We start from the raw sequence: 12098 nt of genomic DNA on the forward strand, positions 1-12098 counted from the left end.
GATGGGATCAGGGAGTAGGGAGGCTAAGAAGGTAGATATGGGGAGGAGAGTTCTTCGAGGGCTGCTACAGAAGGAAGAGTCCAAGCCACGCAACTGAAACCGTTTATTGAAATCTTGGTCCTACAAAAAGCGTGAAAAACCCAGATACAAAGCAGTGGCCACAGAGGCCTGTGAAGAGAACACCCGGGAGAGGAACCAGAAGAGAGGGAAGCCCAGGAGCAGGAGACTAAGAAGAGAAGGGTGGAAGACGAAAGGGCCAGGTTGCAGGTCACAGCAGTCCCTGGCTCTTCTAGACTAAGTCCCAGGGATGGGTGTGGAGAGGGTTTCCCCCCTCACCCCGCCTGCCCACAGCAGCTCCCACCGTGGGTGGCCCTGTCAGTCCCTGCCTCTCCTGCATCAGGGACATCACACAGACCATGGCCAATGTTTCCTCCCTCCCTCACCCCATCCTAGGAAACTCAAAAGCAAAAGTCTAAAAGAGCCCAGGGGAAATGGAGGGACAGGGGCTCCTCCCCTGTCCACCTGTGACACGCCCCTGGTCGCTGAGCTGAAGCTTCTCCCGGCACCACCACTGCCCTGGCCAAGCAGCCAGCCACTGAGGGACTGAAGAGCAAGTGACCTTCAGTCCTTCTGCCCCACAACGCCCATAAGCTCCATCACTCAGGAGGACAGGGGACCAGCCAAGAACCCAGATCAAGCTTTGCTCCTCCAGGTTCTCAGGGACTCCCAAATCCTCTTAATGCATTCCTCAGAACCCTACCTAGCCTGGAAAAATGAAAGACCTAAGGCGGGCCAGTTCCATGATGCCGAAGAGGGAACACTGCTGGGGCTGTGGGAGCAGCGGGGGCATCGGGCTCCAAGGCCAGGGGGGAGCCAGGCCATGGGAGTGGTACCAGAGGCTGGGGGGCCCAGTGGGGACGGTATGGTTGGGGTGGTGGCAGGTACGGCAGGTCGGGGAGTCTTTCTGGAGCTTTTGGCAAAGGGGGCAGTTGTGGAGAAGAGTGGGAGGAGCAGGAGGAGCTGGGGGAGGCAATGGTGGTAGAGTCAGTGAGGCCAGAAGACTGCCCCGGAGTGGACGCAGCCCTACGTCGACTTCCAGGCAGCTGGAGACGTTAGCAGGAGACGGCAGGCACCGTGGCACCGAAGCAGATATGCAGGGTTCCAAAAGGCACCTGGAGGCCAGTCCAAGGTCTGGGGGGCCAGGTGGGGGGCTGCAGGACAGCCCCAAGGACTGGTGTATTACGGCCATCGATGCCACAGCCAGGGCCACACTGCTCACATATGCCATAGCTAACAGGCAGGACAACTGCAGAAGAGGGATTAAGAAAGATCAGTGCCCAAATCCCCTTCCCCCAACCCCACTTCTGTCTTTAACACACCCACCCCTTATTTCTGAACACCTGTACTCAAGTGAGAGCTCTCTATCACCATCTATTCCCAAACCTCATCTCCTGAGCCTTTCCTTATTTGCTTTACATCATCCCACCCTACACCGCAGCCGGCTCAAGCTCCCTATCCTTCCTGACCCCTCCTCACCTTTGCCAGCCGCTGGCAGAGGGAGCCCAGGGCCAGTTGCCAGGCAGGCTGCTCCAGCAGCACACACAGGTCTGTATAGGTGTACCAGCCCCGCCGGCGCCCCTGCTGCTCAGCCACGCTGCAGAAAGAGGAGAAAAGACAGAGAGAGTCTGCAACCCTCCTGCAGCTGGCCCACTGGCACCCTCTTTCCCCTGGGGACCCACCAGGAAACACTAGGGAACTTGTTAAATGTACAGATTCCTAGACTACCCGTTGATCCAGAAACTGAGAATGAGACCAAGATCTGTATTTTAAATAAGCTTCTCCCGCCCTCCCAAAGGTTATTACAAAGAGGACCGCAGACAGCTTTGGGAACCACTACCTTGGGCGATTCTTTTTCCCGTCTTCTCTCTCCCCCAGTTACACAGACCCTCATCTCTGTTTAGCTCCTATGGCTGAAGCCTCAGCCCCCAAATCCCTCAAGCCCCTCTTCCCAACTCCTAGAACCTACCAGCTCTCCAGCCAGCTCAGCACCTCAAAGATCTCCCGAGGGTCAGTGTAGAGACGCCAATCCTGTGGGTAGGAAGAGAAGAGCGTCGAACCAGGCTTGGATATGAGTCACAGTCAATTAATAACCAGACCCAGAGGAGCAAGTACAACCACTGCTACGGGTAACACTTGGCTCTTACTGTGTGCCAGATACTGTTCCAAAAGCTTTTATTTTATTTTATTATTTTTTTTAAAAAATAAATGAATTTATGTATTTATTTTTGGCTGCATTGGGTCTTCGTTGCTGCACACAGGCTTTCTCTAGTTGCGGCGAGCAGGGGCTACTCTTCGTTGCAATGCGTGGGCTTCTCATAGCGGTGGCTTCTCTTTGTTGTGGAGCATGGGCTCTGGGCACGCGGGCTCAGTAGTTGTGGCTCACGGGCTTAGTTGCTCTGCGGCACGTGGGATCTTCCTGGACCAGGGCTCGAACCCATGTCCCCTGCGTTGGCAGGTGGATTCTTAACCACTGCACCACCAGGGAAGTCCTGTTCCAAAAGCTTTTGCATATTAACTTATTTAGTCACTACATATCTGGTTTCATATTGCAGCCTCCATTAAAAGCAAGGGGAAAAAGTATTCTTGAGGATGGTCCATACTCATAGGGAGCCCAGAACCTAGGAACAGACAAAGTCTGGAAGCAAATAATCAGAGCCCAGTAAGATAAGCTCTGACTCAGAGCGTCCCCTGTGGTGTCTGGAAGACTGGTGATGAGGGATGCTCCATTTCTGGCTTCACCATACCAGGAACCTCCAAAGGGTGTGCTTATTCCAGAAAAGCTAGAAGGGAAGACAGTAACAAGGGAAGACACAGGGAGGACAAGCAAAAAGAGAAATGAAGAGACAACAGAAAGCTGGGAGATAAAAGACAAAGGGTGAAAAAAAAAAAAAAAAAAAAAAAAAGACAAAGGGTGAAAGGAACATAAAGATGGGCCAGGAAAACAGAGCGAGAGAGAATAGTTACTCACCATGGCACTCAGGAAGCCCCTCTCCAGGGCATTGAGAGTGGGCACGGCCACACCCCCAGCAGTTCCCCATTCATCATTGAAGACTTCCTCCTCCTCCCCTTCATCATAGAGGTACTTACTGGCCACCATCTGCAGAGGAACCAGAGGTGGTGTCAGTAGAGCTCACACGGGGCTCCTGGCTCACCAGAGAGATGAAGGGAAGAGGGCATCTTACCATGGAGATCAGGAACAAGTCAGACGATGACACATGCTGTAGGTAGTCTGGGTTTCGATGCCGGAGCCGCTCAATGTACACCAGAGCTAGCATCATAGCACACGGAGAAATGCATGCCTCCCTGGGTGGCGAAAAGGATTAGTAATTAAACCCAAGGGTCTTTCAGCTCTTGTAACTCTTATGATGCTCATCCCTGTATCTTTACAACTTCTCCTTAGAGATAACCATTCCCCTCTCTCTAGGGCCAAAACACTGTCACTCCGTCTCTCTCAATCGCAGACTCACCGGGACACATGGGCTACATATTTCTTCTGGAGCCTGCGAATAGGACTGGGGGCTGCCTTCTGGAGCAGTTCCACAGCAATGTCTGCAGGGGGCAGAAGGAAAACAGAGTGAGCAAACAACTCATCCAAAGTTGTCCCCACTGTTATCAGCAGAAGACCCAAAACTGTATTATCTGAGGCCTTAGGGGCAGAACCATAATAACAAAATAGACATCGAATTCTCCCACACTGAGATGAAAAGCCCATTCCAGGTTTGAATTTCAGCTCCTTCCAGCAGGAAGGCTTATTTCCTGTCACCTGAAATTATCTAGATTTGTTCTTTACTCTAATTCATTTGAAAAGTTACACGTGTTGTTTCAGAAATATATGACATGTAACCTCGGAAAATTTAAAGTTTCTGGTATACAAATCAAGAATAACATAGACTTGTAAAACAGCCATGTTTCCTCATCTAGACTTTTAAAATAAGTGAAGTACAAACCTAGTGCTTACACCAATCAAATGCACTAGCTATGAAGAGACAGTGCAGTTCCCAGGGTACACCCAGAGTCATTTTGGTGACCACTGACAACTCCATTTTCAGGCTTCTCGTTGGCCCATTCGCACAACACTGTCTAACCTGCCACAGGGCTGGAGAGCTCTTCCAGGCTACAATCAGCTTCCCAGTCCCAGCCATAGTAGAGTCTCCTTCGGATCCGAGCACTCAGCTTCTGGTGTCCTGGGAGGAACTGAACAGGGCAGGAGGGTGGTGGAGTGCGAAGGGCAGGGAAGAGTATGATGGAGATCGTGGCTCCAGGCTGGAAGGGGGGTGCTGGGCGAGAGGCCTGCCTCACCGCTAGCGGGGCCCATGCCCCACCCAGCCCTGCATTCTCCGGACTGTTTGCCAACAGCAGTCTGTCCACAGGGGGTGGAATCCTCCTCGCTGAGGGCTCTGGAGGAGAAGTTCTCTGAGAAGGGCCCCGGCTGGCCACCTCCTTACTCCGTAGTCCTGTACCCCGCGGCTCACCCCCTGGGCCCAAGCAGCCAGGGCCTCGAGTAGGCACGGTTAGAGCGACTACCGCCTGGTTCCCTGGCAGAGCCATCAGGCGAGCTCGCGGCCCCGCTCGGGCCCCGACAGGAGCGCCCGGAGTCCCGACTCCAAGCGCGGGGAGGCAGGGGAGGGGGCGGGCCGCACGCTCACCGTGAAGTCCTGGAAGCCGGTGAGGGAGAATGTGCCTTCTTCGTCCAGCAGGAGCCCGGCCAGGTCCATCGCGCCGCCAGCCGCCGCCCTGCGTAGGTGGAAGGAACGGGAACGAATTGTAAGGGGGCCGCAGAACCGCCCCTGAGCGCCTGTCCACCTGCCCGCCGGCCTCCCTCAAGCGGGCCCCCACCCTCGCCGGTAGAGCACCCCCCGCCACTGGCCAGAGGCGGCAGGCGGGGCCGGGCAGGCGGGAGCCTCTTCCTGTTCCGCTCCGGGCGGGGCTCCGGGCTCCCGGCCCCGGGATCTGGGCTCCGGACTCGGGGCATGGAGCTTAAGGGCCAGGGCGCCCACCTCACCCTGTAGAGAGGAGACCCGGCTTCGAGGCGCGTGCTGTGCCTTTGCCGCGCCGCGAGTCTGCCCTGCGTTTAGAGGCCGCGGGGGCGCAGCTGGCCAGTCAGCGACCGACACTTCTGCCGCCCGCTGGCGCGAGCCGCCGGCCCCGACCGCCGGGAAGGAGCCGGGCTATTATTCCTGGTATCGCTGAGCCCCAGCGTGCCCTCGTCTGAGAAATCGGAACAATTCTTAGGGGACCATGGCGCACTAAGGATGAACGAGCCCGGCTCACCTTTTCATACCGATGTAAATAAAACAAAGACTCGGGACAGGGAGTTGCTGGCAATTGTTTTTTTAAAGAGGAGATAATACGCACACACAGAATTATACATAAAAAAGCGTCAGTAAGAGTACACAAAAATTTAACAGTAGTGAATTGTGTACAAAAGGCAAGGGCACTTTTTGCTGTATATCTTCCTTTTGTACAGCTTGGAATTTTAGACCTAATTAAACACGTATTTTGTAGGATTATTGCAGAGATTAAATGATCTCAAGGAAACACAAAACGCTTGTTACGTTTTAAGCCTCAATAAATGGTGTTAACATGCCCCCCAAAGAGTAAACAACACCTAAACAGGGTTGTATTTTTAAACTCACCCCCAGACCCCAATCTCTTGCTTAAGCAAGGGACTGGAAGGAGTTTTCCATGCGTAAAGGCGGGAGAGTTTACAGAAAGATGGGAAGGAAACTACTTCTCTGAATAGCTGAAGCTGTTTTTGAGTCTGTCGAGTCACGCGCTGCTGTTTGTTTATTCGCTGAGGAGAGGGAACTGGGAGGACTAGTACCGTCGAGGGTTGCGTAAAGGGACGGTCGCCGCCCTACCAGAGCAGAAGCAGGTCTCTCGGGGGATACTGGGCATCTGAAGCCCACTCCCTGACCCTATCGGCCGCATCACACCAGAAATACCGGGCCAAGACCAGCCTCCCTAGCCGCCCTGACTACACAGGGAGAAGAAAATTGGCTGGGGTGGGTAAACGCGGAGGTTTCCGTCCTTCCGTCCGAAAGAGGCAGACACCACTCAGCGCAGCCAAAACACGAACCTGCGTAGGAGCAGGGTGACCGGCATCCCCCTGGGCGCAGGCTCGGGCCGCCCCATCTCGGCGGTTAGGGCGTGTCACGTGACAGATTCGTCGCTCCGCCGTCACGTGACGCCTGTTCGCGGCCTCAGCGGCCCTCTCCGCTGCGGGCGCCCCCTTCCGCCTGACGCGCCCCCGGCGGCGGCCGCGCAGCCCTGGCTCCTCGCGGGCTCGGGCGGCGGCTGCGGCGGGGCTATGGCGAGTGGCGGTGGCGGTGGCGCTGGTAACACCGGCGCAGGTGGGGGCTCGGGGCTGGGCCTGGGCCTCGGCCTGGGCCTGAGCCTAGGCATGGGTGAGGCCACCGGCGAGGCGGAGGAGGAGGCTGCCACGGCCGAGGCGGTGGGACGCCTGGCCACGGCTCTGTGGCTGCGGCTCCGCGGCTGGGAGGCGGTGCTGGCGGCAGCGCAGCGGCTGCTGGTGTGGGAGAAGCCGCTGCACAGCCTGGTCACGGCGGCCGCGCTCAACGGCCTCTTCTGGTGAGGGCCGCGGAGGAGGGGGGCGGGGCCGGGCTGCGCGGGAGAGCGGGGGCGGGAGAGCCCGGAGTACCATTCCTCTTTCTGGGGAAGATGCTTGTCCTGGGGGACTGACCCATCAGCTGGGTTTTAAAGGTCGTCATCCGCCTGGGTTGCCCCATTCCTCTGTCTTCTGGTGTCGAGTTAGGCCTGGAGGTACCCATTCCCCCATCAGTGGGCGCTTTTCCGCCTTTGCGATGGATGTGGGAGCCTCTCTCACCCGCTCACCGCTGAGGTGCCTGTCTCTCCCTAAGGTTGCTGTCTTCCTCCTCCCTACGGCCCTTCTTCCTACTCAGCATCTCACTTTTGGCCTATTTTCTGTTGGATCTCTGGCAGCCTCGCTTCCTCCCTGACATTCCAGGTGAGTGTTACTTAATTCGTTCAGCAAGCCCCGTTGAGCACTTGTTTTGTGCCTGACTCACCTGGCTGGGTTGAATGGTGAGGGCGAGCGTACAGCAGGCCACCTGCCTCCCAAAGCACGACTACTTCCCCAGATGGGAAATATAATTTCCCCTTTCTCAAAATTAATGTTATTGTGTGTGTAGTAGTTCAGACTGCGGACTCTGCAGCCCGATGGCCTGGGTTCCATTGCCTGCTCTCCCATTTACCCTGTATGTGACCTTGGAAAAGTCACTCAATCTCTGATTTGCGTTTGCCTGTTTCCTCAACTATAAAACAGGGACTGTAAAACTTATTTCATAAGGAGGTGGAGAATAAAGGAGTGAATACACTTTATGTGCCTGTGGTAGGGCTTCATATATGGTAGGAACTATAGGAACATTAGCTCTTCCTGTGTTTTTTGTTGTCCGCATATTCACTTAATTGACATGTTGGAGTAACTAGGTGTCAGGCTGTGTGTGAGTTGTTCGGGGTGTAAACGTGAATAAGATGTCGTTTCCACTGTGGAAAAGGGTAAAGTCTAAAGAAGGAGACAGACATACAAATGACAATAACAATGTAATACTTCTTGCAAATGGCATTTCAAAAAAGCACTCTGGGACTGCAGAGGAAGGGCAGCTGTTTCTGGCTTGGGGAGTGTTTCCCAGAGCTCTACACCTCAATAACTTGTTTCCCTTTTCTCTCTAAAGCATCATCCCCAGAGGAGCCACACTCTGACAGGTGAGTGCAGGCCACCCCTTGAAGACAAATGCCCAATCCCTGTCTTGCTTTGGTGCCAGTGTCTCACCGCCACAGTGCATAGCAGTACTGCAGCTTCTGCAGGCACAGACCCCAGCATAGTGAATGCACTGGTAACAAGCTTGGTCCCAGGTTCTTGCGTAGGTGTTTGTGTGCCTGCTCCTTTCAGGCAAAGGGTTGGGAGCTCTGGGCTTTGTTCCCCAGGACCCGGACGTCCTCCCTCTGGGAGGTGGGGTTGTCCACTTCCTTAGACTAAAGAGCTCATTGGCATTCTCAGAGGGATTTGAGTGCCTATTTGGAAGCTGGTGTCTGAGGCCTCCAGGGGTCGTGTCATGTCTCCCCAGTGAGGGTGCGGGGTCAGGCGCCCGGCCGCACCTGCTGAGTGTGCCCGAGTTGTGCAGATACCTGGCTGAGAGCTGGCTCACCTTCCAGATTCACCTGCAGGAGCTGCTGCAGTACAAGAGGCAGAATCCAGCTCAGGTAACCTCCCCCACATCACACAACAGTTCTCTAAGCTGTGGAGAAATAGAGGCGGGGGATGGGGAGGAGTGACTCGAACTCCCCAGCTGGAGACTGAAGGATAAGGCCTGGTGCCTTCTTGAGGCAAGATTTACAGCTAGGAGTCTGGTACAGGAGGCAGAATAAGCTTCTGCCGTTCTGACACTTTCTTGCCGAGAGAGACCAGTTTGAATTATAGGTGTTTGGCAGTGTTTATTGCAAACTTCCTAGTTGGTGGTCCTGGGCATCCTCTTGACTAAACTGGATCACCGCATTCCTAGAGGGCATACGCCTCCTTCCACCAGCTGAACAGTAATATTTCTTACCCAGATAAGTGCAGCGCATACCTCAGCCTACAGTTCTTAGATCTTGTGTTCTCCTCTGCAGTTCTGTGCTCGCGTCTGCTCTGGCTGTGCTGTGCTGGCTGTGCTGGGACACTATGTTCCGGGGATTATGATTTCCTACATTGTCTGTGAGTAGGGTCTGACCTCTCCCCTTTCCAAAGCCCTGTCTTTGTTTTCTTTCCATGGACTGACCCAGGGGCGGATGGTACACTGTCTGCCCAGTTACCCATTTACAGAGACCTCCAGGGGATGCTGTAGTATTAGTAACAGTGGAATAGTCATCTGGGGAGGGCAGTGGATGTGGGAAGAAGTTGGAACAGCCTCAGGAAGGGACTTTATCTTCCTTCAGCCTTTTCTGTTTAAGCATCAGTTGAATGAGGGCCCTTGGGAAATAGGCTTAGGGATCTCTGAGTGGACACTCTAACCCCCAGTGCTGAGTATCCTGCTGTGGCCCCTGGTGGTTTATCATGAACTGATCCAGAGGATGTACACTCGTCTGGAGCCCCTGCTCATGCAGCTGGACTACAGCATGAAGGCGGAAGCTGATGCCCTGCATCACAAACACGACAAGAGGAGTAAGGGGATCCCATGACCCAGAAAGGGGGGAATTGGGGAGGACCTTGGCTTGTAGCTTGTGAAGTGCCCTGGGATTTAGATACTTTCCATACCTTTGGCAGTGTTTGTCCCCCACCACTGTTCCTGCTTGGTCACTGCCCAGCTGTTCTTGGTTCTCTAGAGCGGCAGGGGAAGAATGCACCCCCCGGAGGTGATGAGCCACTGGCGGAGACAGAGAGTGAGAGCGAGGCAGAACTGGCTGGCTTCTCCCCAGTGGTGAGGTCCAGGGGAGGTGGGCTGGGGGAGAACTGCTCTGCTTTAGAGCAGCCACCTCTCCAGGGGGTGGGGGTTGGTGGTGGGGCAGGGATGCTCCCGGAAAGTGGGCTCTCTTACCCCCTTGCCTGTGGCGTTCATCCTGGTTCTCCTGCAGGTGGATGTGAAGAAAACAGCACTGGCTTTGGCCATTACAGACTCAGAGCTGTCAGATGAGGAGGCTTCTATTTTGGAAAGCGGTGGCTTCTCTGTATCCCGGGCGACGACTCCACAACTAACTGACGTGTCGGAGGGTATGGGAAGTCCTTTGTCCCCTCCAAGCTTCCTGTTCCCTGTTGTGGGATGCTGGCTGTGCTCTCTGGCAGTTGCCCCCATAAGTGTTTTCTGTGGGGAGCTGATCCTCTAGTTCTACTCCAGACTCCTGAAAGACCTTAATGCCTAAGGCCTGGCCCAGCATTCCATGTCTTGAGTTCTCAACCTCGAACTGATCGGCCTGTTGCAGCTACTCAGCACAGCAGGCCCATTCCTGGCCCTTTGTTTTCTGCCCAGATTTGGACCAGCAGAGCCTGCCAAGTGAGCCAGAGGAGGCCCTGACTCGGGAGCTGGGGGAGGGAGAGGAGGCAGACCTGGCCCCTCCCGAAGACCTGCTGGGCTCCCCTCAGGCCCTCTCAAGGCAAGACTTGGACTTGGAGGAGGAAGAAGATGTGTCATCCAAGGAAACCTTGCTTCGGCTCTCATCCCCCCTTCACTTTGTGAACACGCACTTCAATGGGGCAGGGTCTCCCACAGATGGAGTGATGCTCTCCCCTGGAGGACCAGTGGAGACACTGAGCCCAGAGGCAGTGAGTGGTGATCTCATCACTCCACCTAGCGCCCTGTCACCCCTACTTTGCCTTGCTGAAAATGACCCGGCCCCTTCCCCCTCAGTACTCCCGCCTCTTCCCCAGGACTCACCCCAGCCCCTGCCTGCCCCCGAGGAAGAAGAGGCACTCACCACTGAGGACTTCGAATTGCTGGATCAGGGGGAGCTGGAGCAGCTGAATGCAGAGCTGGGGTTGGGGCCAGAGACATTCCCAGAGCCCGCTGATGCTCCACCCCTAGGGCCCAATACCCCGTCTCTGGTACAGTCAGCCCAAGAGGCTCAGGCCACGGCAGAGCCATGAACCCCAGGGGAAGGAGTTGCAGGCACAGTAGGGCTTCTTGGCTAGGGATGTCACTGTTTCCTCCTTTCCCTACTGCCCTGGGGAGGAGCAATATGTGGGGAAGCTGGCTGTCAGACGGAGCCAGTCCGCCCTCCACCTGCCTGCCTGCCTGCCTGCCTGCTGTCCTGGGCCTGGTACAGTACCTGGGATTGGTTTTAAGCTTGTAAATAATTTTACATTTGGGTTAGTGGATGTGAACAGGGCTAGGAGAGTCCTTCCCACTTGCTTCCCTGCCTCAACTCTAGTCTCATTCCACGATGCCCCAAGCCCTGGTGGTCTGTCCCTTTCTTTTTCCTCCTATCCTCAGGGACCTGTGCTGCTCTGTCCTCGTGTCCCACTCAGTTGTTTAGTTCAGGCACTTTATCATTTTTCTCTCCTGTCCCACGCCCCTCTCTGCTTTATTTCCCTGCTGTGTCCTGTCCTTAGCAGCTCAATCCCCACTCTTTGCCAGCTCCTCCTTCCCAGCAGGCCCCGGCTAAGCTTTAGGGAGGCTCCTGTCTGGGAGGTGCAGACGAAGCCCGGGGTGGTGGGTCAGGTCAGTAGTTATGCACTTAGTCGCTGTAGCCCGTGTAACCTCCACTGCACCCTTGCCCTGGTTCATCCCAGCCTTTCCCAATGCAGGATGGGAGCAGGGATCCCACAGCACATGCGCCAGCACGACGTTAGTGAGCAGGAGCTCTGTCTTGTGGGGCGAGGGGCTTTCTTAACTACCTTAGGGAGGAATAAGGAGACCTGCTTCTCTGGGCCATGGTCCAAGAGTGGTGGGACCCCCTACTAGGGTCAGGAAGTGGACAGTAACATCTGTGCCGGTGTTGACTGGAACAATAAAGTATTGATGGCTAGAACTGCTGCTGCCTGCCTGCCTCACTGTGAGCTATCTCCCTCACTCTGTGCTCTGCCCTTATTTCGTTGTCCCCCATCTTGCTCCCCCATTTATTTACCTTCGTGCAAAACAAGGCAAGAAGCAAGGATAACCCTGACATAACCTGCCCTTAGCCATGTTCTCTGATGGTGTGATATGCTTGGTGAGATTGAGCACGTACAAATAAATTGTATGCAGGAGGAAATTGCTTTGGCTTCCCAGTCAGTAGAAATTTGGGATCATAACAATTGTTTTCTACAGTGTTGCCCACAACCTTAACACTGTCTTCTTAAGAAGTCCTTACCCATCTACATGCTGACAATTAACTCCTTCGGTCCTCATTTATCTATCCTGGGAGAACCAAACAAGCAGGACCTATACCTGTATTAAAACTGATTCCAGGCCCAGGAACATTAAAGAGATGGTGTCCAGTGCTAATTGAATGCAGGATATGTGCTTGGCACTCCTCTAGGTGATTTATATTAACTCATGTTTTTCTCTCATGACCCTGAGATAATAGATACTGTTATTTCATTTTAC

General features: G+C 54.8%; 2 protein-coding genes across 5 annotated transcripts; one reads left to right on the plus strand and one right to left on the minus strand.

The window, feature by feature from the left end:
* Positions 1 to 86: 86 nt before the first annotated feature.
* CNPPD1 (cyclin Pas1/PHO80 domain containing 1) lies at positions 87 to 6264 on the minus strand. Of its 3 annotated transcripts, none has more exons than XM_036858684.1 (9): positions 6140 to 6264; positions 4707 to 4794; positions 4146 to 4254; positions 3528 to 3609; positions 3243 to 3363; positions 3029 to 3157; positions 2027 to 2088; positions 1537 to 1654; positions 87 to 1306 (listed from the first exon to the last, which is right to left on the minus strand). In XM_036858684.1, exons 1-9 carry the CDS (start codon positions 6193 to 6195, stop codon positions 761 to 763), a joined length of 1311 nt encoding a protein of 436 aa, XP_036714579.1. In that variant the 5' UTR covers positions 6196 to 6264; the 3' UTR covers positions 87 to 760. The 3 variants fall into 3 exon arrangements, with proteins under 3 accessions (XP_036714579.1, XP_036714580.1, XP_036714581.1); XM_036858685.1 differs by having other exon boundaries at positions 90 to 1306; positions 5697 to 6143; XM_036858686.1 differs by lacking the exon at positions 6140 to 6264 and adding an exon at positions 4897 to 4953 and having other exon boundaries at positions 761 to 1306.
* Positions 6265 to 6298: 34 nt separating this feature from the next.
* Positions 6299 to 11790, plus strand: RETREG2 (reticulophagy regulator family member 2). Of its 2 annotated transcripts, XM_036858681.1 has the most exons (9): positions 6299 to 6651; positions 6942 to 7048; positions 7776 to 7806; positions 8169 to 8304; positions 8710 to 8794; positions 9098 to 9241; positions 9403 to 9497; positions 9652 to 9787; positions 10044 to 11790. In XM_036858681.1, exons 1-9 carry the CDS (start codon positions 6371 to 6373, stop codon positions 10655 to 10657), a joined length of 1629 nt encoding a protein of 542 aa, XP_036714576.1. In that variant the 5' UTR covers positions 6299 to 6370; the 3' UTR covers positions 10658 to 11790. The 2 variants fall into 2 exon arrangements, with proteins under 2 accessions (XP_036714576.1, XP_036714577.1); XM_036858682.1 differs by lacking the exons at positions 6299 to 6651; positions 6942 to 7048 and having other exon boundaries at positions 7790 to 7806; positions 8257 to 8304.
* Positions 11791 to 12098: the final 308 nt, after the last annotated feature.

This window comes from Balaenoptera musculus, chromosome 7, assembly GCF_009873245.2.
Source record: "Balaenoptera musculus isolate JJ_BM4_2016_0621 chromosome 7, mBalMus1.pri.v3, whole genome shotgun sequence".
Taxonomy (NCBI): domain Eukaryota; kingdom Metazoa; phylum Chordata; class Mammalia; order Artiodactyla; family Balaenopteridae; genus Balaenoptera; species Balaenoptera musculus.

Bases quoted from the DNA above. Each gene is read 5' to 3' on its own strand.
- CNPPD1 (XM_036858684.1), bottom strand. From the start codon at position 6,195: ATGGGGCGGCCCGAGCCTGCGCCCAGGGGGATGCCGGTCACCCTGCTC. The intron at 3,158-3,242 runs GTAAGATGCCCT...GTTCCTCTGCAG, and splicing joins ACTTGTTCCTGATCTCCATG to ATGGTGGCCAGTAAGTACCT. The intron at 2,089-3,028 runs GTGAGTAACTAT...TCCTACCCACAG, and splicing joins GGGGCTTCCTGAGTGCCATG to GATTGGCGTCTCTACACTGA.
- RETREG2 (XM_036858681.1), top strand. From the start codon at position 6,371: ATGGCGAGTGGCGGTGGCGGTGGCGCTGGTAACACCGGCGCAGGTGGG. The intron at 7,807-8,168 runs GTGAGTGCAGGC...ATGTCTCCCCAG, and splicing joins GAGGAGCCACACTCTGACAG to TGAGGGTGCGGGGTCAGGCG. The intron at 9,242-9,402 runs GTAAGGGGATCC...TTGGTTCTCTAG, and splicing joins TCACAAACACGACAAGAGGA to AGCGGCAGGGGAAGAATGCA.